At 35.0% G+C, this 26,396-nt stretch overlaps 3 protein-coding genes across 3 annotated transcripts in view; all 3 read right to left on the reverse strand.

The window, feature by feature from the left end:
• Nucleotides 1-6,766, reverse strand: part of erbb4a (erb-b2 receptor tyrosine kinase 4a) — a 204,128-nt gene extending 197,362 nt beyond the window's left edge. The window contains exon 1 of the mRNA XM_067402388.1: nt 6,296-6,766. Within this exon, the coding sequence (XP_067258489.1) occupies nt 6,296-6,398 (103 nt within the window). The 5' untranslated portion in view covers nt 6,399-6,766. The remainder of the gene's footprint in view (nt 1-6,295) is intronic.
• A 90-nt stretch (nt 6,767-6,856) lies between these two features.
• On the reverse strand, nt 6,857-19,252 carry ube2f (ubiquitin-conjugating enzyme E2F (putative)). The gene is made up of 10 exons (XM_067402389.1): nt 19,028-19,252; nt 16,768-16,917; nt 14,808-14,837; nt 13,502-13,567; nt 13,110-13,177; nt 12,523-12,593; nt 12,357-12,414; nt 10,055-10,087; nt 9,901-9,963; nt 6,857-9,680 (listed from the first exon to the last, which is right to left on the reverse strand). Exons 2-10 carry the CDS (start codon nt 16,883-16,885, stop codon nt 9,630-9,632), a joined length of 558 nt encoding a protein of 185 aa, XP_067258490.1. The 5' UTR covers nt 16,886-16,917; nt 19,028-19,252; the 3' UTR covers nt 6,857-9,629.
• Nucleotides 19,253-19,470: 218 nt separating this feature from the next.
• On the reverse strand, nt 19,471-24,486 carry si:ch211-93g23.2 (uncharacterized protein LOC100005086 homolog). The gene is made up of 6 exons (XM_067405068.1): nt 24,376-24,486; nt 22,434-22,594; nt 21,785-21,998; nt 21,516-21,619; nt 19,756-19,893; nt 19,471-19,582 (listed from the first exon to the last, which is right to left on the reverse strand). Exons 1-6 carry the CDS (start codon nt 24,484-24,486, stop codon nt 19,486-19,488), a joined length of 825 nt encoding a protein of 274 aa, XP_067261169.1. The 3' UTR covers nt 19,471-19,485.
• Nucleotides 24,487-26,396: the final 1,910 nt, after the last annotated feature.

A 26,396-nucleotide genomic window follows, 5' to 3' on the forward strand; every position in this document is an offset into this window, starting at 1 on the left:
GTCCATACTGAACCCAACTTGGGTTGTTTTTAACCCAGTGTATGACAGGCTCTTAGAAAACTTTTAATTGATGACTTGAGCCTAATAATTATCTGTAGAACACAACCAGATCCAATGATCTCTCACCGCCATCGCCTGCTTATCAAATTAAAATTACCGTCATCTGCTTTTGTCTTGCTTTATTGTTCTCAGCTCAGATGCTGTCGCTTTAAATTATAGTCACGCTCATCTTGAATTAGAGTGCGATATTTACTGCTGCAGGAATGAGTGATGGATCAGTGGAGATGTACGCCAGCCCTCTGCTAAGAACATGAAGCTCAGACGTCTCACGGTTTTCAAGAAACACAGAGCCATGGTCAGGGTAACAGCAACCCACCTCACCTACAGACCAAACCAAGACCATTAAGATTGAAAAACACACGCCAAAAAAAAAAGTAGAAAATTACCAACCCCGTTCAACTGGGACAAGCAATATTGTTTACGCTCACCTTGGCATATTTTTCTCCAAACTACTGCTGTGTCTCTCATGATTTGGACATATGGTCATGAATTAATGATGCTTTCCTTAGCGTTTTTATTACCCATTAGTGAGTTGAACCCTAACAAACCCTAAAATCTAGAAGACTGGAGTAATGATGCTGAAAATTCAGCTTTGATCACAGGAATAAATTACATTTGAATATATATTCAAATAGATAACGGTTATTTTAAATTGTAATAAAATGTCAATATCTGTAACGTCTTAGGTCCGATGAAGCTTCTAAAGATGCAAAAGGGATCCAAAACAAAAGTATTTATTAACTTTATAAACTTTTATAATCCACAGGTATGAAGGCAACATAACAGCGTGCCACACAAGAACAACACCAGACAATGACCATTTGCATTGTAGTTGCATGTTAAAGGGGACCTATAATGCCCCCTTTACAAGTCTCTGGTGTCTCCAGAATGTATCTGTGAAGTTTCAGCTCAAAATACCCCACAGATCATTTATTATAGCTTGTCAAATTTGCACCTATTTGGGTGTGAGCAAAAACACGGCATATTTGTGTATGCCCCTTTAAATGCAAACGAGCTGCTGCTCCTGCCCCCTTTCCAGAAGAGGGCGGAGCTTTAACAGCTCAACAACAACAAAGCTGGAGAATCTCACGCAGCCAAAATGAGGATTGTCAGTAACGGTGTTCAGCCTTACATTGTTCAAACCGGAGTCGACACTGATGGAGAGACTCAGGAAGAAGTTACAACTTTTAGAATGAAACTGGACGTTTCTGAATGGTTAGTGGATAAATTTATGTAGATTTGATTCAACTCATCCACTAGCATGTGCCGTCATGTTCATCTTTTGTGCAAATCCAGCGGTGAATTGATCCTTGTTTGATGTAAATGACGGTATGACAACAACACTCTACTACAACAACTCTTCCTCTTCTCTAAAGCAGCCCAACATGGCCCCGCCCCCTTTGTTGTGTGTTCTCGGGGGCGGGGTTTATGTAAATATTAGGGTTTGTGATGTCACCAACCCAGGAAGAAGCTCATTGTAGTCCATACCAGCCTTTTGTTGTAGTCCTTAAAAAGCGATTTCTGTAAAAGAAAATATCTCCCTTTGCATTGAACTTTGAGCGTCGTAACTTTGCAGATGTTGTTTATGCTCAAACAGCAACATTAAAGTTAAAAAAGTGAAATCATAATCAAGGACCTCTTTAACATAAGCAAACTATAACTCTTCTAAGTAATTCCTTTGTATAAACTGCAGTTATTGCAGAGGCATTACACCGCAGGGGCGATGGGACACATTTTATCTCCGTTTAGAAATTTCCCAAGGGTCTTTCTAATGCCTGATGCTCGGAAAGACAATGATGAACCCGCTTAGTGGGCTTAAACACCTGTATAAACCAACAACCGTGCACTCGCAGCTAAAGCTCAATAAGAAATGCAGGGCTGCATCACACACAGGATGAGGAGAAGACTAGCATTACAGCTGACTGTGAGGGCACGGAGCCAGGCAGCGCGGAGGAGACGGTGAAAGAGGAACTGATGGGGAGGGTGAAAGCGAGCCTGAAAGACTCGTAGAGAGAGGAGGAGGGGGGTCCTGGCAGCCTTGTCCTACAGAGCGAGGCCCGCAGGCATTTGTTTTCTGAGAGGAATTACAAGTGCTAGAGAAACAAACCCCACAGCCACTGAAAAGAAAATCCTCTCAGCTTTTTTGCCTTTCTGCCATTCTTAAAAAAGAGTGAGTCTGTGGATTACAACAGACTTTATTGGTTTACTTTGTACCGAGAATCAGGAAATTGAAGATGTCATTCCCTCTTAAGAGCCGGGGACAATAAGAGGATGCTGAAAAAAGAAGTCAACCATTTGCTTTGGCGGAGAGTCTGAGAGCTCAATTGAATAGAGAAAGAAGTTTCTCACTGCTTTGCACACATGGGTCAAGAGCCAAAACGGCACCACGGTCAAATACTGATGAAAAGATAAATAGATCAGATACAACAACCGGTTATAGCTGAAACTTCTTGTTTTTCATGAAAGAAAAGAAGAAAAGAAGGAGAGAAAGAAAGTCAGACACTTTAAAGTCAAGAAAGGTGACTCAAGAAGGTGTGGCCACAAGACTTTAACATTGCCCTAGTGAAAGAAAAAAAAAACTATACCAAAGTGTACTTAAAATACATTTATTTCATACTTAGTACACATATTTACTGACACATTGCTTGAGACTTACTGATATAAATATAATTAAGCTTTATTTTGAGTACTTGCACATTTCTTAATATTAAGTCTAAAATGTGTTTTAATATCACAATTAGTAAGGATAGTGTGATCTTTGTATAATATCAGTCTTTAAATGCAAGATATTTAAAGTATAGTTGCAATAGTTCAATTTTAGCACAATCAAATATACTCAAGTATATCGGTAACACTTTACAATAAGGTTCACTAGTTAACATTAACTACATTAGTTAACATGAACTAATAATGAACTGCACTTCTACAGCATTTATTCATCTGTGTTCCTATTAATTTCAACATTTACTAATACATTATTAAATAAAAAGTTGTATTTGTTAACATAGTTAATGCACTGTGAACTAACATAACCAAACAATGAACAGGTGGATTTTTATTAACTAACGTTAACAAAGATTAATAAATACAGTAACAAATGTATTGCTCAATGTTAGTTCATGTTAGTTAATACATTAACAATGTTAACAAACAAACCTTATTGTAAAGTGTTACCAGTATATCTTTAGTTGGATAACCAGATAACTAAAGTGCATTAAGTACTAAATTAGTTCTTCCAATTTAGCAGACTTTGAGTATATCAAATTAGTATACCAAAAGTACAATTGCATGGTATTTTTATTAAGTACATATATATGTAAATGTATTTGTAGTATACTTTGCATAAAATAAATGTATTTCAAATATATTTTGGTAATGTTTTTTTTTTGTTTTTTTTTCACTAGGGTATACACTACTGTTCAAAAGAAATACTTTTATACAGCAAGGGTGCATTAAATTGATTGAAAGTGACAGTAAAGACAATTATAATGTTCTATTCGTCAAACAATCCTGAGAAAAATGTATCAAGGTTTCCACAAAAAATATTAAGCGTCTCAAATGTTTTCATCAAATCATCATATTAGAATGATTTCTGAAGGATCATGTGACACTGAAGACTAGAGTAATGATACATTTTACAATATATTCACATATAGAAAACAGTTATTTCACAATATTACTTTTTTTTTTTTTTTACTGTATTTTTGTTCAAATAAATGCAGCCTTGGTGAACATGAGAGACTTCTTTCAAAAACATTGAAAAATCTTTTGGTAACACTTTACAATAAAGATCATTAGTCATGAACTAACCATGAGCATTATGTTTGTTACTGTATTTACTATTCTTCGTTAACGTTAGTTACTGAAAATACAGTTGTTCATTGTTTGTTCATGTTAGTTCACAGTGCATTAACTAATGTTAACAAGAGTTTAATAACATATTAGTAAATGCTGACATTAACATTAAAGATTAATAAATGCTGTATAAGTGCAGTTCATTATTAGTTTATGCTAATGTAGTTAACTAATGAACCTATTATAATGTGTTACCAATCTTTCAAAACACAAACCTTTGAACACTAGTGTACAGTATGTTAACATAAGAGTGTGATAGAATCACCACTAACCAAACAGAAAGTGACTTCTTATATCAAGAAAAGTCTACCCAAGATGTTCATCCACCTTGAAAATTGCTTCTCATTGATGAAATGATAATTCAGACAACTTTATAACTCTAATATGGATAAATTTATTTAAAAAAAAAAAAAAAGAGCTGCACATTCCTGCTTTTAAACTCTCCAGAACGTCTTGCCCCACAGATTTCCATTGTAAGCACAATACTGTACAAGCGATTTGTTTTTACAAACTGAGGAACATGTAAAAAATATTGGCTTTGGTAACAGTGCTCAACTAGCCCATTGGATAGTTTATGTATGCAAATGTGGATGCAAACATTCTCCCAAACATCTTCTTTTGTGTTGCACCAAAGCAAAAAACAATATAAGGGTAAGTAAACTGGGTGAATTATATTATATAGATGTTCCTACACTGAGAGCAGTGTCTAAACATCTTGATACCTGCGACCAAAAGACCAGATGTGTGAATGATTACTAAAGAAAATGCTTATAAATACAAATGTGTCAAGCTGCTGTCTTCTGCAACCTGAAGATCCGAGCTATCCCATTAGAGGCTGTTATAAACCATCATCGTCTTAATATCAGAATATTCCACCAAGCAAGAAACTTCTTCTGTACGAAAGAAAGTTCACGTCTAGACATGAAGAGCAGTGACGACATTAATTAACAGGAAATATTCTCTCTCCCTAGGTTCGCATGAACTCTCCAACCAAACTTAATTTGGGTTGAAGATGATTAATAATTTGATCATATTCTCAGGTCTACCAGCAGTAATTTTCTATCAGACTTAAATGTCAGATGGAAGCCTGGGTCAAATGCGGTGCCATATGGTTCTCCACAGAGGTGTGAGCTGATGCATAAATGAGAAGCATTTAAAGGACACGTTTTTGAAACGATTTTCCACATAACCAGGCCTACAAACAATGAAAAAAATATGTAGAACATATTTGCAAGCACACATTTTTGAAATGAGCTCAAACCACGTGCCAGAGTGTATTCACTACAGTCAGCATAGCTCAAATGGTTTAAAACAACACTTAAATTAGCTTATAAATATTCAATAGCCTGATATTTTGCAGGTGCAGTAACCTTGAGCAGAGGAAACCGATGGACCCTTCCCATCAACATCAATTTCATTAGTGCATTATTCCATTACCTAGCAGTTGGTAGATTCACTCCAAAAGAGCTGAAAGTGAATTAAACAAAATAGCAGCATTCATCAAAAATCATCAGTCTTCAAAATTAGATAATTAGATTGATAAACAATGACTTGTGAAAATATATAAATTCTAAAAATGATTTACGTTATTAAACATTAAATACACTAAATGGTTAGAAAATAATACGTATTATTAGTATAAATAATAATAATTTGGGATATTCTTTAGCGGTTTTAATGTTGAATTCTTTTAGGGAGGGGGAGAAAAATGTAGTAAATAACCCAAACACTCTCATTCCGAGAATGGATTAATCGATGAACACATAACGAGTTCATTCTCAAAGGTTCCGCGCGCTTCCGCAGTCATTACACATCATGAAGAAAGATGCGTAAAAACGCACGGCTCCGCGCTTTAGCTGCCCTGCCGTTTCTCGGTTGACTGCCACCATCGTGTGGAGAGGGGATGAAATAACTTAACTGCTCATTGACACTTCAAAAAACAAAATCACACAAGAAACAAGATCATTTAAAAAGAGACGGAATGAAACATATCCATATTCAGGCGCGTAACAGTGTGCGCAAACGCGCAATGGCGGTGCAAATAGTGATTTCTCATCACTAGTGGATCTCTGAAACATACATCTTCATTTCATCTCTGACTAATGCTTTGACATCTTTGGATTGATACGGATCCTTAAGCATAAATGAGTAAATAAATGAACGGCGCTCCGATGTATTTTGGGCACTTGGAGTTTGGCACAGAAGTATTTGCGCTGCCTGAGTGAGAACAATCGATCTCTGCGAGTTTACGGGTTGCAAAATGCACTTATGTACATGTGTCCATATATTAAATAGAACGCTATACCAAAATACAAAGCTTTCCAATAAGACTGATATGAAAGAGGCATAAGCACTTTTACGCACGGGAGTTCACGCTCACCTGACTGCGAGGTGCACAGGGGGACAATCACAGCAGTGAGGATGAGGACGATGATGATGATGTCAGATCGCATTTTGATCATAAGAAGAGGCTGCATATCCATTTCTTCACATGTCCACTCCAATGTCCCGTTGGCGAGCTGTCAAATGTCTTTCAGCCTGTGCGTCTTTGCGCAGTTGTTCACATAGAGCGCATGGTCTGGAGTTGCGCCTTTTGTTTTTTTCTTTGGAAGTAAAACTGGATCAGTTCATTAAATGATCAGAGGTGAGTGTGAGTTATTCCTTGTCTGAATGTGACTGCGTTGGGACTGTCATCACTCTACGCTGAATTCCGGACCGAGTTACGGTCTCCGTGCTCGGGCGCGCGCCTTGAGCGCTTGAACACCGCCCTCCAGAGCACTGATTGGACAGAAGTGTGAATTAATTAAAGTGAAGCACGCCCCTCAAACACAAATCTGTTATTGTGTGTGGATTGTAGTTCTTACCTCAGAATTCGAAGTCAAGGTTCGAATGGAATGATCACTTTCACATCATCAAGACTCTTATTTGCAATAATGTACAATGGGTTCAAATATTCGAAATCAATTTATTCTGTTTTGCATGACTCAGTGCTTTTTAAGACTTGGTACCATGGTAATACAATGTATCTTGGCCATGTACAACGACAACAACCTGGTATTACATGAAGTTTATTATCATGGATAGTATCATTCAGTACGAGATATTAGCACGATTATTTATTAACAGTACAGTACTTTGTTTGTAAGGGTTAGGGTTTATCTTTTTGCCATTTTAGCTTTTGAAGATTTGTGTTTTTATGACACACACGTGACGTGTCTCTCACTGTGCCTTCATACACATATACAAGCTTAAAATATATATAACTTTTTTTTAACAACAGCGCCATCTGGTGCAAAGATGAAGAAACACAACTGCTGTGTCCACGAAGCTTTGTTTGGAACAGCATACTACTCATAAGGGGGAATTCTGGATAGCAATATACTTAAAATCACCCCATATAGTACACCTACCGTACATATGCTAATTTTTGTATGCACTGAATCCCCAGGCAATCCATTTGCAAAAATGTGCTACAGGGAATACAGTACTTCAATGTGATTGCAACTGACTTTCAGATTTCCAGTGTGATTAATGAACTGGACATAAGAGTATTTTTTTTTTAACATTTCACTATTTTTTCAAAAAAAAGGCAGTATGCGAGTTAGGGATGCATGATATATCGGCCACCATATCGGTATGGGTTGATATATGTTCATGTTTAATGTTATCGTTATGGGCCCGATAAGAAAATTAGGTCGACATATTAAAGCCTATAAATAATGGATTATTTCCTTCAGCTGAGACACTTCAGATGCGCACAGTCCACCATTATGATTTTGAATTGCTTAAAAATATGATTGGAGTCACTTACAGTTATTTTCCTAGGAAAATTGTGTGCTTTTAATGGGAAGACTTTTGTCTTTGTAATCAGGCTCTCAAAAATTATATAAAAATTTGGATTTAGATTTATTGGCCAATATAATGGTTTATTGGCTTTCATATGTAATGAATTATCGGTTTTCGGTATTGGCCAAAATGTTCATATCAGTGCATCCCTAATGTGAGTATTCTTCTACAAACATAGTCCTAGTGAGCTGCCAACCAAGATCATTTTTGGCGCATCATAGGCAAATTTGCATTATATAATGCCCAAGAATGTGTTTGGGTAGGAAGCTCACTTCGTTTTGAGCCAATGTTAACAGAATCATACACAGACAAAGCTCCAAGCGACATATTTTCCAATCACAGCCCTAGTAAGCCAACTACCTAGACAGCATTTTTGAGCAATAAAGGCAAAATCACATTTTATAATGCCTTAAAATGCCATCTAGGTAGACAGCTAACTAGATTTTAGGGCAAAGCCAGTGATAACATGCACAAAGCACTAATGAAATCCAATTATAAAAGCAAACTGTAGAAGTTTACACATAAATTACTTCAATTCTTTCCTTAGTGGTAGAATTCCTCTTTAATATACTTTACAAATGGATATACAGCTCTGAAGAGAAAAACAAAAGACAAATTAAATAAAGTAAATCCTCACTAAGTGAACAGGCTTTATGGCTGAGCAGTTCAGTAGCCCAGTGCATGCTACCAAAATCAGACATGTATTAAAATCCCAGTCTCTCTCACTCAAACACACACTCTCATTTCCACACAAACACAGTACTAGCATACAGGTATTCTCGTGTACATGCACACATCGGTAAAGCTGAACGTGTATACACTGACAAAAATGCATACGAGAGCAAGGCTGAATCTCACCAACACATCCAGAACATGCCCGGGTCATTTTTCACCACAAAATCAAAAGCAATAAGAAGTAATATTTTGCATTTTTTATATTTGATGACAATTATGCATAATTTTCTCCATTAAATTGCCCCAATGGAAAAAAATGAAGAAAAACATACATAATTCATCGTAAATAATGTCACAACTAAAAAAAAAAAACAATTTTATGCAAAATAGAATTTCTTGTTTTTCCCCTTTGATTTTAAGTGTAAAATGTGAGCTGGACATTCGTGAGATTCACCCACAAACATCTCACAGATTTGAACTGAGGCACCCGCAGATATTCGGATATTTTCACACGTGATACGCAGTGGTCTGATAACTGCCGTGATTTTACACGAGGGGAGGTGCCGAGTTACAAGAAATGGCTTTACAGAATCCGCTCGGAAATCCACCGACGTATTCTGCGGGACATCAGTGCTATATGTTTTTGCGCATTTCCTCATTGGTGGACTCCTCCCCCAGAGAGAATGAACCAATGGAACTTTGGGATTTTTCTATGACATCACTTATGAGCAAATTAATCTCAGTGTTTGTAGGTTGTCAAGTTTTGAGAAGCAGGCTGCAGAAGTTTGGCTTACGTATGTCCAGTTATATGTGGCAAAAACACAGAGGCACTAGCATAGGAGGTGACATCAGAGAGGTTACACGTCCTCGTTTTCATGATCACCATCTTTGTACTTCTTTTTTCTTTTCTTTTTTTTTTTTTGGGTGGGAGTAAAAGCAAACTTGATTGAGGAGAACCAGCGAGAGTGTCCGCTTCAAAATAAAAAAAATCCCACAGAAATGGACAGTAAGGCCCACGTCCCCCCCTCCCAAATCTTGATCAGGGACTCGCGGATTCATTCTTTACACGTTTTAACTTCTTCTTTCCCCAAGTATGTTTTAATAGTTTGAGATTTTGTCTCTGTTGCAGTCTGGATCGACGTACATCTGCAAAGTCACATGCATGTGAGTGGCTCGCGTGGCAAACAGAGACATCATCTTGCATAGTTTTTGATGAAGTCCTGAACTTTGTTCCTGAAATCCTCCTAAAACAGGAAGCATTAAGGAAATTGATGGGTTTGGATAAAACATGTAATTCTCTACACATAGGCCTGGGTGAGTATTTATGATATATTCAAGACTATTTTGTTGGCAATATATATGCAATATCATCATGTTTTCTTTATCCAGTATGTTTCCAAAAGACTCTGCAGGTAGATTTGTTTGTAAAGGTGTTTAAATGTGTGATGTGTGCTGGTATTCTACCTTGTCCCGTAAATGATGCTCTGCTGCATCTATATTCAGTGGGTCATCAAAGTTAAGAAGATCCTGTGAGATAAACGACAAATCTATTGGTTTCACACTCAAAATGGAAAACTGATTATCCAAGATCTTTCCTGAAAATAGCATGTGTACTTACAGTGAAGAGTGAATTCAGTCCCCATACTACATCCTAAAGATGGGTGGATAAAAAAAAAAAACAGATTAGCCAATACAGAAACTGGTCAAACTGACTTCAGAAAGAAAGAAAGAAAGAAAGAAAGGAGGGAGGGAGAGAAGAAAGGAAGAAAGGAAGAAAAGAAAGAAAGAAAGAAAGAAAGAAAGAAAGAAAGAAAGAAAGAAAGAAAGAAAGAAAGAAAGAAAGAAAGAAAGAAAGAAAGAAAGAAAGAAAGGAAGGAAGGAGGGGGGGAGAAAAGAAAGGAAGGAAGACAGAAAGAAACAAACAAACAAACAAAAAAACAAAGAAGAGAGGCAGGAAGGAATGTGGGAGCGAGGGAAAGAAAGAAAGAATGAAAGGAAGGAAGGAGGGAGAGAAGGAAGATGGGAGGGAAGAAAGGAGAGGATGGAGGGGGGAAGAACAGAAAGAAAAAAGAGAAGCAGGAAGGAATGCAGGAGTGAGGGAAAGAAAGAAAGAAAGAAAGAAAGAAAGAAAGAAAGAAAGAAAGAAAGAAAGAAAGAAAGAAAGAAAGAAAGAAAGAAAGAAAGAAAGAAAGAAAGAAAAAGAAAGAAAGAAGGAAACAAACAAACAGAAAGAAAGAAAGAAAAAGAAAGAAAGAAGGAAACAAACAAACAAAAAGACAAACAAACAAAGAAGAGAGGCAGGAAGGAATGCAGGAGTGAAAGAAAGAAAGAAAGAAAGAAAGAAAGAAAGAAAGAAAGAAAGAAAGAAAGAAAGAAAGAAAGAAAGAAAGAAAGAAAGAAAGAAAGAAAGAAAGAAAGAAAAAAGAGAAGCAGGAAGGAATGCAGGAGTGAGGGAAAGAAAGAAAGAAAGAAAGAAAGAAAGAAAGAAAGAAAGAAAGAAAGAAAGAAAGAAAGAAAGAAAGAAAAAGAAAGAAAGAAGGAAACAAACAAACAGAAAGAAAGAAAGAAAAAGAAAGAAAGAAGGAAACAAACAAACAAAAAGACAAACAAACAAAGAAGAGAGGCAGGAAGGAATGCAGGAGTGAAAGAAAGAAAGAAAGAAAGAAAGAAAGAAAGAAAGAAAGAAAGAAAGAAAGAAAGAAAGAAAGAAAGAAAGAAAGAAAGAAAGAAAGAAAGAAAGAAAGAAAGAAAGAAAAAAGAGAAGCAGGAAGGAATGCAGGAGTGAGGGAAAGAAAGAAAGAAAGAAAGAAAGAAAGAAAGAAAGAAAGAAAGAAAGAAAGAAAGAAAGAAAGAAAGAAAGAAAGAAAGAAAAAGAAAGAAAGAAGGAAACAAACAAACAGAAAGAAAGAAAGAAAAAGAAAGAAAGAAGGAAACAAACAAACAAAAAGACAAACAAACAAAGAAGAGAGGCAGGAAGGAATGCAGGAGTGAAAGAAAGAAAGAAAGAAAGAAAGAAAGAAAGAAAGAAAGAAAGAAAGAAAGAAGAGAGGCAGGAAGGAATGCAGGAGTGAGGGAAAGAAAGAAAGAAAGAAAGAAAGAAAGAAAGAAAGAAAGAAAGAAAGAAAGAAAGAAAGAAAGAAAGAAAGAAAGAAAGAAAGAAAGAAAGAGACAAACAAACAAAGAAGAGAGGCAGGAAGGAATGCAGGAGTGAGGGAAAGAAAGAAAGAAAGAAAGAAAGAAAGAAAGAAAGAAAGAAAGAAAGAAAGAAAGAAAGAAAGAAAGAAAGAAAGAGACAAACAAACAAAGAAGAGAGGCAGGAAGGAATGCAGGAGTGAAAGAAAGAAAGAAAGAAAGAAAGAAAGAAAGAAAGAAAGAAAGAAAGAAAGAAAGAAAGAAAGAAAGAAAGAAAGAAAGAATGCAGGAGTGAGGGAAAGAAAGAAAGAAAGAAAGAAAGAAAGAAAGAAAGAAAGAAAGAAAGAAAGAAAGAAAGAAAGAAAGAAAGAAAGAAAGAAAGAAAGAAAGAAGAGAGGCAGGAAGGAATGCAGGAGTGAGGGAAAGAAAGAAAGAAAGAAAGAAAGAAAGAAGAGAGGCAGGAAGGAATGCAGGAGTGAGGGAAAGAAAGAAAGAAAGAAAGAAAGAAAGAAAGAAAGAAAGAAAGAAAGAAAGAAAGAAAGAAAGAAAGAAAGAAAGAAAGAAAGAAAGAAAGAAAGAAAGAAAGAAGAGAGGCAGGAAGGAATGCAGGAGTGAAAGAAAGAAAGAAGAGAGGCAGGAAGGAATGCAGGAGTGAAAGAAAGAAAGAAAGAAAGAAAGAAAGAAAGAAAGAAAGAAAGAAAGAAAGAAAGAAAGAAAGAAAGAAAGAAACAGTTCTGCTTGGTAATCACTTTAATGAAATTTCCCAAGATGCATTAAAACAGAAGTACCTTTAGCGTGCGAGTCGGTGCCCATCCAGTGCCATCAATAGAATGCTCTCGCAATAAACTGGAGATTCCAACATGAATACAGTATCAGAACATACAGAATCAAAACAGCGTGGAGTCTGACACATCAAGACATATGAATAAATAATGAGTACAGACATATATATACCTCAGGCAGATCTCACCGGTTTCTGCAATGTTTGGGTGCCATATTCTAGTCGAGCACTTGACTTTAGGAGGCTGTGGAGAGCAGAACATGGTTTGTTATATTACAGCCCTACCTGAGTGCATGTTTGAGTTTGTGTTCGGTTTACAGGAATAAATCTCTCAAATAAGGAAAAGTCTTCAATATAAAATATCTTCAAGTTCATGTCATTCAAAACCCAAATGATTTAGTGGAACAGAAAAGAAGAGATTTTGCAGAATGTTCAAGCTCTTGTTTCCACAGGATCCACAAACGTAATATTTCATGATTTTGCTCAAAGTTCGGGCTGTGGGTCCATGTCTGGATCTCTGCACAGCCTTTCCGGGGCTGTTCCAGGTGCTCTAAGGATGGGTTGTGTTATATGTGTGCATTTGTGTGTGTACATTCAGGTGGATATTTTATTGAATTCAGACACTGCAGAACATCAGTAATGCCCACAAACATCTATTTAACAGCCTCGCATACAAATGGACTAATAAAATCATCATTGCAGAGCGAGTGAGTAAGTGTAGCATTACCTCATTACTTCATGATATGTCACAGGCACTTACCACCATATTATAGGCTTCAGGAACTTCAATCTCAAACTGAAACTTTCCACCAAGGTAATAGCCTTCATCTGATGAGATGTTTTGAAGAAATGTAAGGTTATATTTTCATTTGCACAATACAAAATATTTGACAGATAATAGCAATGTTAAAAAAGATGAGCAAAGGTCTATTACAAAAACAATGTAAATCACATCTGAAAATTTGCAAATGATATTTGTTTGTTTGCTCTACTGGACCCATAAGATAATAGAAAAGAGAATATGTTTTATTTTAAATACTTGTGATCTGTGAGAAAAGGCCTTAATATTGGGTATGAATAGGTCAGCTGAAGTCAACAACATCTGCATTTAATAGGTGTTAATTTAACCTTTTTAAAAGAAGTCAGAATTACCTGGAGAAATGGTCAACTGGAAGTGATGGAGTTTGTTTTCATCAGGAAATGTAACTTTACAGGTACCTGCAGAAAGAATGATATTTAGACTAATAGTAATATATATATATATATATATATATATATATATATATATATATATATATATATATATATATATATATATATATATATAAACATTTGCATTAAAACTGACAGATCCAGACAGACTTGTAGCAAAAAAAATAAAAAGAATCATAAAATGTTCCCAGAGATGTATGAAAGAAAAAGCAATAGGGATGGATAAAAATCAGAGAAAATCATGTCATGGCCAGTAACTATTAAATAGTGCTATTCAAATTCTATAATATTTTGTCAAAAGAAATTAAAATTAATCACAAAAACTTTAAAATCAATAATTTGAAATGCTCCATGGCATAATTTAAGCATAACATTATAATGTAGTGTAAAAATGTATATTTATTTATTTAAAGATTACATTTAACCGTTATTAAATTATTAATGCTTTTAAAGATTAACTTTAAATGAGCATTAGATGAAGGCAAAAGAACAGTAAAAATCTTTTTTTCCTTAATAAGGAAATTTTACATGATTTTACATTAATTTTTTTGAAGAGACTCGATCACTTTATATGATGAATAGGTTTAATTTAGGCTTTTATTTAAATAAACTTTCATCAACTCAAATCAGTTGTGATAAACTTGATGAATGAGAACCAATGAGGTTCATTCTCATGTTACGCATCACATTTGAGCTTCTACAAGAACCAATAATAATAATAATAATAAAAACAAATGTATAATCAATAATAATTAATGTTTATATGTGAATAAAAGCCTAAATTCAATCTGTTCATCATATAAAGTGATTGAGTCTCTTCAGAAAATTTGTATGAAATCACTCAATTCGTATGGATTAGTTTTACAATCTCTTTATGAACATCAAAGTGTCAGTTGCATAGCTGTCAATGGAGGGACAGAAATCTCTCAGATTTCATCAAAAAGATCTTCATTTGTGTTCTGAAGATGAATGAAAGTCTTACTGGTTTAGAACGACATGAGGGTGAGTAAATGATGACATAATTTTCATTTTTGGGTGAACTAACACTTTTTAAGACTTTTTAATGGCCTTAAAATCAGGAGATATTAATTTAAGACTTTTAAGACATTTTAATGCCCCACGGGATCCCTGTGTATTTAAAATAGTTATTAGATGTTATTAATTATTTAAACAAATAAAGAGCAAAAACTAATATGGTACCAAAATCCCCAAAGAGCATAAAATGTCCTGGATAGGATATACTCACTTGGCAGGTTGGCCTCAAGTTCTGCAACCTCTGCAAACACAAATCAAAGCAAAAGTGTTCAATACTGATGGGTAACAAAGACATACTTATGAAACCAGTACATAAAACAGATGTTTTACACTTTTATAATTTTCTTTGTAACTGGAATCCTTTCCTGAATTTGTTTATTATTGGAATTATTGTCTATGAAGCACTGATACAAGACATGTATGAAAGAAAAAGCATATATATGTCCTATATATGGACACAGGCTATATATGGCCACCTGCATTCTCACAATACCATCTCTAAATGTTGTTGGGGTGGGTCCAATGGCCTCACTGAATCAAAAAATAGCCTGAGCATTTGACTGCTTTTCAAGCTGCTGGTAATGGCATACAGACTCCTCCTCTCAGTTTGTTATAAATAGAGTTTACAGTGCTTTCCTGATCTGGCCTGCATCACATCACCTTACTGACACCACAACACAACTCCACCCATCATGCTCTCTGGATTCAGACCCGCTCTTCTCTTTCAAAAGAGTTCAGCACAGTGTCATTATCCAATTATAATGCGTGCTGAAAGCGGCGTCAATTTTTTTATTTTTTTTTTATATGTATCTTCAGTATTGATACACCAATACCAGCTGCACATTCTCGCTCTCTGTTCTCTCTGGTGGCAGATTGACACATAACCACCTCCTGTCACTCACTCGTCTCATTCTCTCCAGGTAAATAGTGCTTGTATCGCACATAATTTTAGTTCTTTCATGCTCACACCAAAAGCGCTCATCTATATAATTTGCATTCACATAAAGCCGCCTCTTAAACAGTTCACGAGTACCAAATTAACTTCTTTTTTGTGGCTTATTGCGCTTAAACAGTGAAATGCATACCAAAATGTGTCATGTCTTGCCGAGTATTCAGGTAAATCCAGTCAGTTTTGGAACATAAATAGTTTAGAGAAAACGCATGTTGTGTAACAGCATATTGGATAAATGTAGAAGCTCTTAAAGTGACAGCAGCCTAATAAACCTGCCGCTGTCTGTCAAGTTAATTGACTGAATTACTTTTCTAACTTTAATTGTAAGCATTAATCTTATTTAATTTTTACAATGAAGAATATCCAGGGTTATTTTGCATTTGATTATTTAATTTCTGTATTATTTCTGACCTGGATACTACTGTTAGACCCACCTGAAAAACTTAAAGCCATGTTTATTTCATTTGTCTCTTTATTTTACTGTATTTATTGCTATCGTTTACAATTTATTAATTTGTTCTTATTTTATTGCTCACTGTTAACTTGTCTTTTCTTTTCGTAAATTTAGTTTAATGGTTCAAATAAAGCCTCCCTGTGTAGTGTGTAAGCTATTACAACAAAATTACTCAAATTATCAAAAAAAAAATATTATTTTTATATAATTATATAATATAATATTATATAATTTATATAATATAAATTATCTGTATGACGGTATATGGCAGTTTTCCCTGTGGTATTGAACATCAATATTTTTCAAGGTATTGCATCGAAGTTGAAATTCCAGTATCGTGACAACACTAATAGACGGACGATAGATAGATAGATAGATAGATAGATAGATAGATAGATAGATAGATAGATAGATAGATAGATAGATAGATAGATAGATAGATAGATAGATAGATAGATAGATAGATAGATAGATAGATAGAGAGAGAGAGAGAGAGATAGAGAGATAGATAGATTGATTTATGTGTTCTGAGATGAAAGCATATATGATGTAATGTTGACCTTGTTCTTTGACCTTGTTGTGTTGTTTTGTAGTTTTTGTGGATAAAGTCACATTATACAACCTGTTCATGTTTGTTACTGCCTAATTAATATGTGACCTTACCAGAACAGACCTAAAAATGGGTTGTGAATCACCAGGCACAAACCACTGCCCTAGTGTCATGATCCTGGCAGGCAGAAGGAGTGTTTGGTCAGTGATTCGTACCTTTGATGAGCAGTCTATCTCTGATGGACACTCTATGAGAGGCATCGTTGGAGCCTGCAGGGGTCCGGCCGGCCCTCACGCCCTCCTCCCTCTTCAACTTACTGGCTAACGTCAGCATACCAGCAGACCAACATACACACGCTCACACACCTGTAAGGAACACAAATACACACACAATGATGGGGAACACCAGGGATATTATAGTTAACTAAAAAAAATATATATATATATTATCATCACTTGAAATAAATGTTAACTAAAATATATACAAACAACACTTTTATTTCAGCTAGTTTAAACGCACAGCTGCCTGACAAATATTTTTTGAGTTATCCCTGGATGCAGCTCTGTATAGAGTTAGTCCAGGAAGATTTGTCTGTAAGGGTACCGTTTAAACGCACAGCTACCTGACAAATATAAATATATCCCTCTGCATAAGGAAGATCCCTTTAGATCCGCTCTGACGGACAACAAAAAAAACTCCCTGAAACTTCCTAACTCTTCCATCCATATAGCGAAATTCTGTTTTTACTGTTATTTCCATTTCTTATGCATTCCCTTTTTATTTTTATGTATTTGGTTCTTCTTTATGTAAAGCACTTTGAATTACCACTGTGTATGAAATGTGCTATACAAATAAAATTGCCTTGCCTAGTTGCCAAAAAAAAAAAAAAAAAATCTATTTTTCATTTAGATTTACTTGATGTACTAAAATGACTAAAACTGAAATAAAAATTTATAAAATTATAGACAAACAAAAAAATTAAAATGGAAAATATATTAAAAAAAAACTAATTCAAACTATTATAAAAACTATAATTGTAAAAACTGAATGATAAAAATAAATAAATACTGGTGAATATCCAAATGACTTAGCATTATAATTTTACATCATCTGATATTATTTTATGTGTTTGAGGTCACAGAAATCCCAATTTTGTATGTTTTCTGCAAAACTATAACTATGATAATCATTTTTTTTCCAAAATACAGCAGTTACTAAATTATTAAAGGGAGTCGGTTAAAAAATAAACCTATTATTTTTTTTATTTTAACATGTATTATTGAAGCATTAATCATCTGTTGTTGTATCACAAAGTAGGCATACACTTTTCAGAATAATAGAATATTTTTTCTTTTATCTTTGGGGTCATTGTGTCATTTGTATACAGCAATAATACAATTTAACAAATCATACAAGAAAAATAACAGTGTGCTACAGTGTGAATATCAATCATAATTTATTCATTTTTTTTGTATTCTGAAACAAGCAGCTACTGTATTGTAAATACATTATTATTATTAATAATAATAATACATCAATATCAGATTACTTCCTTGATTCAGGAGAGATTGCTTTTATACCAACCGTAAACCACACTGGGGTTCACATGAAGTGCATCACAGATTTTTGTTTTTGTATTGACCATCATATAAAATTGTATTACTACAGCCACTTTTAAACAACAACAGAAATCAATCAAACTGTTAGAAAAACAAACTCACAGAGTATTTTATTCTACGACAGATATGTTCTTACATGTACACAACTTATTAAACACAAAGGCAAGGCAAGGCAAGGCAATTTTATTTGTATAGCACATTTCATACACAATGATAATTCAAAGTGCTTTACATAAAGAATAATAATAAAAATAGAACATAAGAACAAAGGGACACAATCTCTAGTGTGAAAGCATCAAGTACCATGGTATTACCATGTTTTTGGTGACATGGTTTCACGTTAATATAATGTCACTGACGTACTACAAAATCAGCAATACCATGTTTTATAAACATATACTGTGGTAACATCATGGTATCTTTAAAGTATCTTGGAACACTCTGGTACAGGAATAGGGTGATCTGTCAGTACAACTGAATAAATCAAAGTACCATGGTATTACCATCTGTTACCATCACTCTGGTACCCTTATATCCCGGTATAAAGGAATATTAAACATCCTAAACCATTTATATATAGTAGAGACTACAATACGTGTATCAGATGCAGATGTTATGAAATTAAACGATACAAACTTTCATAATCATCAGTTACCGGTTCGGTTTGAGCTGTTATTGTGCTAACATGTTCATTGTCTAATTCACTTTGGTCCCCATTACACAGTCATCTCAATTCCAGGATTAATAACGCACTATCTTGTTATAAACTGAAATATAGGGACTAAAAGATCGTTAAATGCATAATACAACTCTAAAGAACACCAAATAACTCGGCTGCGATCAATATTACACTCACCTGCCGCTGTCAGAGTCACTGAACTGTCCCGTTTACACCATAATCAGGATATTGCGGATGGATTTCACACCGTTTCCCCCCAAATAACTTTAATGTAAAACGCGTTGAATGTCGTTAAAAGAAATAGAATTGAGTGAAATACTGCGCGGATTAGTTCCGCTGAGTTTAATGATTTCCGCTGCCTGAGCGGTTTAGAAGCCGGAAGTTATTCGGTTCATTTAAAAAGAAGCCCGTATGGAATCAAACGCCACAAATAAACATTCCGCCCTTTTTGTTTTGTGCAAAGCTAAATGAGGTTTTGTTTTGAGCCCTTTAGCTGATTATTTGATGGTGTTCCTAGAAACATTAAACCCACGATATAAATAAATCCAACTGTTAAGTGTTTATTGTTCAACACAAATGCTTTAATGTTCTTAGAAGTATTGAAACAGAGAGGGATCTGTGGGTTTGAAACCATTTTAGGATTTCTGTGGTTTAGAGGCTAATAAATAGAAGTATTTCACTATCACTGTTACTTCTGTGTCAGGCGACGAGGCCACCATTGCTTCCAACAACCTGAAAAAAATAAATGTAGAATAATAAAAAATGAAATAATTACAATTAATAACATTTTGTTAATTATATTATTATGTTTTATATATGATGTGTTGACATTTTTAAGCAGGTTGAAATAAAAAATTACACTGGAGCAAATCCAAGGACGATGATCTGATTTATGAGTCTGTTACCTGTCTGTGATGGTCTGAGACAGTTTCTTGGCCTCAACAGGATCCTTCTCAAGAAAACCTTGATAGGAAGAGAAAGTTTCAACCAAGCCAATGAACCCTGACAGTGGCATCATCATCCGGACCTTCAGACATTCGTGCCTGTGCAAACAAATTCAAGTGTGAATCTGATATTTTTATAATTGGCCATTCACTTGAGTAAAAAAAAGTTGCTTGTCCAGAAAACAATGGATTTTTTTGTGTTGTAAATATAATTTATTCTGAAGCAATATTCTCATCATTGTTCTATCAACTTTGAAATATTTAAATCTGTATATTTGTGGCATTTCTTTTTTACCTTTATAAAGGGCATTTTCCCCCAATCTTATTAAATGTAGGCCTATGCTTCATTTAATTTTAAATTCTTAAATTTGATCAAGACACTATTGGGCCGTTACCAATAAAATTAAATCATTTACACTGGAAAATTAATAAATTGCACCTGCTTATATTATTACCTTATTGCACCTAATGTTGAGCAATTCTTTTAAACGTGACACTAAACCACCAGTAGGTGGCAGCAGGTGACCATCTTAATGAGTGAGTCATTGAGTCATTCATTCAAACAATTAATTCAAACGGCTGATTCATTCAAGAATGAGGCAGTTGTTTACGAATGGGTAACTGAATCTTCGAATCAACCGATTCGTTCAAATCGCTGAATCATTCAGTAATGAAAACATGGCAGAGTGTTTCTGTGAGATGCGCTATCTGCTGTGATCTTTGTTTGGAACTATTTTCACTGCTGAAACAGAACAGAACAGTCAATATTGCACCTAAAATGTAAGTGATTTAATTTAAACTACTTGTTTATTGAACTGTTGCATGAAATCAGTCACATTTTCGTGATGTTATTCAGGTCGTGTGATGTTGCGTATCATATGTTGTAACGTTAAATATAAGAACTCCACATTTTGAATGTTAACTGAGTTTCTTTGTGTGTGTTGAGCTCATTTGTTTCCATTTCTCCTTGCGAGGCTTTGCGAGGCTCAACAGCGCATACTGTTACATTACAGTACATTATATGTTATTATTACATGAATCTGTTGAATACTTGATTCTGATTGGTCAGTCACACCATCCCCGATAGCAACAACCACTAAAAACAGATAACACAGACTCATCCGGGTAAATGTATGCCAGGAACGTTTTTCCTCATGGAAGTTACGTTTGGTGAGCTAATAAAATATTAAAATTCAGTCAAATCAATATTTAGTGTACAGTTATTTAATTGGGCTATATCATTGGGTATCGCGGACTCAATCTCTCTCGTTTCATTGCGACTATTGTTTTGTTCACTGTAATGGATTATAAAATAACAAACTGGCACAATTTTAAATCGGTTTCATCTCAGATCAACATCTCTTATGCCCATAATTATTTATCTGGCGAAATGCTGTGTAATATGTGGTATGATTGTACAAACTGCTCTCTCCGCAGAAGCTTTGCGCAAGTAAGTTACACATGTAATAAGCGGGATAATGTACATCAAGACGGTTGTTATGGCAGAATAAACCCCAAAAGGGTGATCAGGAACTTGATGCGAAGCGACTTGCTTATCCACTATCAGTCGCCACTTACACTAAATTAAATAATATATATATATATATATATATATATATATATATATATATATAGATATATATATATACCATTAAGGTTGTTTGTTTGTTTGTTTTTTACAGGATCCTTACAAAACCACTATGTAATAAAAACACACGTACCACTCTTTATCATCGTATGAAACAAGGTCATAGATCATCTTGTACAGTTGGAGGGAACTGGATCCTATATAAGCTTTCCGATAAGGGAGCAGGGCTGCGTAGAACTGTGAATTGAAAAATAGAATTTACACTGAAGATCTATAGTGCTCGAAAACCAATTAATTAAAATGCTGCATCATACTTCACATGGGCTGCCTCATAACAAATATTTATAATGTAGGTTTCCTGAGCAACAACCCATGAAGCATTTTGTTTATGGTTTATTTAACCTCTTGACAGATTTCATTGAGTTTCGAGGTACTTTCTCCATATTCCAGCTCAAAATCCATGGTGTAGCTGAGCAGAGCGAGGCAGCCTCCTGGCCTCAGAATCCTGTCTGCCTCCCGCAGGAAGCGCGGATGGTCAAACCAGTGAGCCGCTGTCATGGATGTAACCAAGTCGGCCACATCGTCCTCAAAGGGCAACTCCTCTGCAGGACTCTGTCTAACGGAGCAGGATAGACAGATAAATGTACGTAAGTGTGAGTATACACTAGTGGGAAAAATAAGGGGGGAAAAGTGGATAAAAACATAATTGCATATATATATTGCATAATTGCACATATATATATATATATATATATATATATATATATATATATATATATATATATATATATATATATATATATATAATGTTAGTTAGGTTTAGGGGGAGGTTAAGGGTTAGTACCTAGTTATTAGCTGGTTATTGTAATTATAATAAGTACATACAGGGGTCTATGCAATACCTTAATATTCTTTGAAGTATTTGTCAGTACCATGGTATTGCCATGTGATACCCTCACATACTACTGTCTGCCACAGTATTTTTTTAAGGATAATGAAAATAAGGGTTGTTCTATATTTTCTTACAGGTGTTTATCTAGTTATTTTGTACCTGTAACACAAGTTTGCAGCATGATCTTTAGCCTCGGCTATCTCCAGTTGAGCTGAACTGATATCTGTCCCGACCACAGTCATAAAGTGAGGGGCCAGTAGCTCAGTGCCCTGTCCTGATCCACAGCCCACATCCACTGCCAGATCAAGCTCCTCCTTTATCTGTTCATAGAGGTGAGAAGAAAGCTTACACTCTAAAAAATGCTGGGTTAAAAACAACCCAAGTTGGGTTGAAAATGGACAAACCCAGCGATTGCGTTGTTTTAACCCAACTGTTGGGTTAAATGTTTGCCCAACCTGCTGGGTAGTTTTACTTAACTCAACTATTGTTTAAAAATTACAGTATTGCTTACTTAAAATGAACCCAAAATATCTTGAAAATTAACATTTATTAATATGTTTAATAAATGAACATTTTAATTTCATTTTAGATTCATTTTAAGTCAGCCTTATAGTCATTTTCAAACAATAGTTGGGTTAAATAAAACTACCCAGCAGATTGAGCAAACATTTAACCCAACAGTTGGGTTAAAACAACGCAATCGCTGGGTTTGTCCATTTTCAACCCAACTTGGGTTGTTTTTAACCCAGCATTTTTTAGAGTGTATGCTGGTGTGTTTTCAACAGCTGACTTCATTGCATCTGTGATGAACACTTAAAAGGATAGCTTAAGTAAAAATGAAATGTAACCCATATAATTTTCTTTCTTTTCACATTTACCTTATGTAGCAACGTAGAAGTAATCTATACACTCTAAATGCTGGGTTCACTGTCAGAAAAATAGGTATGGTGCTTGTCACTGGGGCAGAACCCTAAGGTAAAAAGGTACTAATATGCACCATTTAGGGGTAAGTAGATACAAAGATGTACCTTTCCACTTTTGTACTTAGGGTACTGCCCCAGTGACAAGTGTCAAAAACAGTGAATGGTTTGTTTTAACCCAGCAGTTGGGTTAAATGTTTGCCCAACCTGCTGGGTAGTTTTATTTAAATCAACTATTCATTAAAAATGACTGTATTGCTCACTTAAAATGAACACAAAATATGTTGGAAATTAACATGTATTAATATGTTTAATAAATGAACATTAAGTTGCGTGAATAATAATTAAACAATAAACATTTATTAAATTGCTTATTAATAAATGTTCACCTTTTGATTATTATTGTTGCCTCTAGTAATTATGTGTCTGATTTTAATTTCCAACCTATTTTGGGTTCAGACATATAGTATTTTTTTTAAACAATAGTTAGGTTAAATAAAACTACCCAGCACGTTGAGCAAATATTTAACCCAGCTGCTGTGTTTATCCATTTTTAACCGAACCTGGCTTGTTTTTAACCCAGCATTTTTAGTGTATTTTTCCGATTCATTTGCCGCTATAGGTACCTTACAAATGAGTAAATAATGGGAAGAATAACAATGTTTTAAATGCTAAAATAATTAGCGCTACAAACCAGTAACAAGTACAGTTTGCAATATCATGCAGTATAATGGAGTGGAACAAAAACGTCAGAATAAGGTGAATAACACGCATGAAAAAGCATGCAGGTTTCAAACATTAGGATTAACAAATGACAGAAATGTGATGTATATAGGCTATTTACTATTTCTTATTTCTTTAAAGCAGTAAATGAGGATAAATCCATAAATAGGCCTATTTCAGCTTAGTTTAAAAACGAAAGACTAAGAATGTTTGCAAAAGTTTTAATAAAGCAATAAGTGACTTACTGTATATCTGCTATTCTTTTGCATACAGCATACTGACAAACGAGATCTTATCAGATCTCAATCCATTCTATAAAATAGGGTCAAAGTTTCACAAGCTAAACAATGATATGCTTTCCATATAGTTTAGCCTCATTAAAGACAAATAAAACAGATAGGTAAACTGCTGAGTCATTCTGACAAAAGCTTTTTCAAACACAAATCCATCTCACATACTCTTATTCGAAGGAAGTTCAGCACTTCATCTATGAGTTCCATAGGAGGAGACACACGGTGACGCTGATACGATTCAGCATGTTCTTTTCCCTCAAAATGTCTCTGAGCCATTTCCCTCTTCTAGAGCTGCTGTTCAACAGAACAACCTGAGAGTCTGACTCTGCAGGGTTATTCATTAAAACAACCACAGGTGGAGCATGTGTAAGGCCGGGCAAGGAATTATCTCACTCAAACTACTGACTGCTGCTGCTTCGGATTGCTTTTAGAGGTAAAAGCTGCCAATAACTGCTGGTCTAGGATCAGTTTTCTCCATCATGATAGCATATCAACAAAGCATTTGGCAAACTATCCAGCATGTATCTGTGTTTGCACTCTGGAGAGCATCAAAGGTTTCTTTTTTAGGGGTTCAAACATGTAGCGCTGAAACCCTATTGTAATTTTTAAAATTCCCAACAATCAGCATTCTCCCATAAAAGTTTTCAGGTATTTTGGATTTTTTTTTTTTTTTTTTTTTTTTTTAAAAAGCTACTTTTGTGAACTTTTTGGCCCGATTGGAACCAAACCAATGCAGCAAGATTGTCTGGAGTCTGTTTGTCAATAATTATCAAAAAAAGATGGAATTTCGATTCACGGTCTCTAAGGGCCGCCAATACGTTCAAAGTGGGAGGAGCCACTTTAGCTAAAATGGCTATAATTCGTGAACGATATGAGATATTTTCACCAAACTCAGCACATTTATGTAAGAGCTCATTCTGTGGTTGCGTGAAAAAGTATGCAGCGACAGGCCACTAGGTGGTGCTATAACACATAACAATGGTTATAACTACCCCGAGTCTGATTGACTTGAAATTTGGCACGTGATGTCTTTGAGGACATTCGAGTATCTCGAAAAAAGCGTCCGGCGGCAGCCAATGAAGTTTGAGCATCTGTCAGACAAGGTTAACAGGCCATTCGGAACGAAACTTGCCTGTTTGACTCACAGGCCTAGAAGCTTATGAGAAATTAGAAAGAAATCCGTCAAACTTTCGAGTTTTTCACATGCGTAAAGGATTGTATATCATGCGAGTTTTAACACACGCCCGCAACATTTATTGCCTTTGCCTCTAGGACTGCCGCTGCCAATCAAATTGTTCATTAAATATTGGAGATTATTTCAAACCTCAATCTCAATAACTGTTAAAAAAGCTTTAAAAACCATATATTTCCTTTGGTAAATTGCCTGTTGGCTGTAAATGGTCTTTTCCATTTATGAACGAGATGGTTACAGGCTTGCTAATTAAAACATAATACCTTTTTATGCATGTGCTTAAAGACCTTAAAGTGTTTGAACCCTGATAATTGCAGCTCGCAAACATATTTTAGCGTGTTTCTGCAGCATTGAGAAATGTAGCCAATCACAGACACAATGTTGATTTCTTGAACACAATGTCCAATCAGAGTTGTTTAAGGTAGAATCCACTCACCACTCAATGACCTGGTTTCACAGACAGGGCTTATCCTAAGTCTTAGTTCAATTAGGATTTTTAAGTATCTTTTATAAACGTACACTAGAAAAAAAACACTATCTTGAGACAAAACTATGGCACTGACATTTTTTTCAGATATGTCAGTACAAGTTGCTTTCACTTAAAACAGCTCAAAAATGCATTTTAGTCTGAGACTAGCTTAAGCTTTGTCTGTGAAACCGGGGGAAAGAGATTCATTGTTCAGTCAGCTTCTTTGATTATAACAGAACTTTGTGAGATTGAGATTAACTAAAATGAGTGACAGCTTTTTAGTGATTATAAAGGGAATACTCTTTGCATGCTTTCTAGACAATAGGCTATATTAATAATATAGTCCTAATATATATTCAGAATTTGAATTAAACTTTTGTTTTTCATAAGATACTTGACCAGCAGTCATGTACAATGCAAAAGTTTTGGGATTGACATCCACATGTGGGATTCACTCTCGAAATGGCAATATTTGACATAATGGTGATTGCCACAGCAATGGATGGGACTAAAATATGATATGTT

The sequence above is a fragment of the Chanodichthys erythropterus genome, chromosome 12, assembly GCF_024489055.1.
Source record: "Chanodichthys erythropterus isolate Z2021 chromosome 12, ASM2448905v1, whole genome shotgun sequence".
NCBI lineage: Eukaryota > Metazoa > Chordata > Actinopteri > Cypriniformes > Xenocyprididae > Chanodichthys > Chanodichthys erythropterus.

Excerpts from the sequence above, each read along its gene's own strand:
- si:ch211-93g23.2 (XM_067405068.1), bottom strand. The coding sequence starts at position 24,486 with ATGGCTCAGAGACATTTTGAGGGAAAAGAACATGCTGAATCGTATCAG. Across the intron at positions 21,999-22,433 it reads GCTGCAAACTTGTGTTACAG|ACAGAGTCCTGCAGAGGAGT; the intron begins GTACAAAATAAC and ends CTGCTCCGTTAG. Across the intron at positions 19,894-21,515 it reads TCATACGATGATAAAGAGTG|GCACGAATGTCTGAAGGTCC; the intron begins GTACGTGTGTTT and ends TTGTTTGCACAG.
- ube2f (XM_067402389.1), bottom strand. The coding sequence starts at position 16,885 with ATGCTGACGTTAGCCAGTAAGTTGAAGAGGGAGGAGGGCGTGAGGGCC. Across the intron at positions 12,594-13,109 it reads CTGAAGCCTATAATATGGTG|CCTCCTAAAGTCAAGTGCTC; the intron begins GTAAGTGCCTGT and ends TGCTCTCCACAG. Across the intron at positions 9,964-10,054 it reads GACTGAATTCACTCTTCACT|GATCTTCTTAACTTTGATGA; the intron begins GTAAGTACACAT and ends TTTATCTCACAG.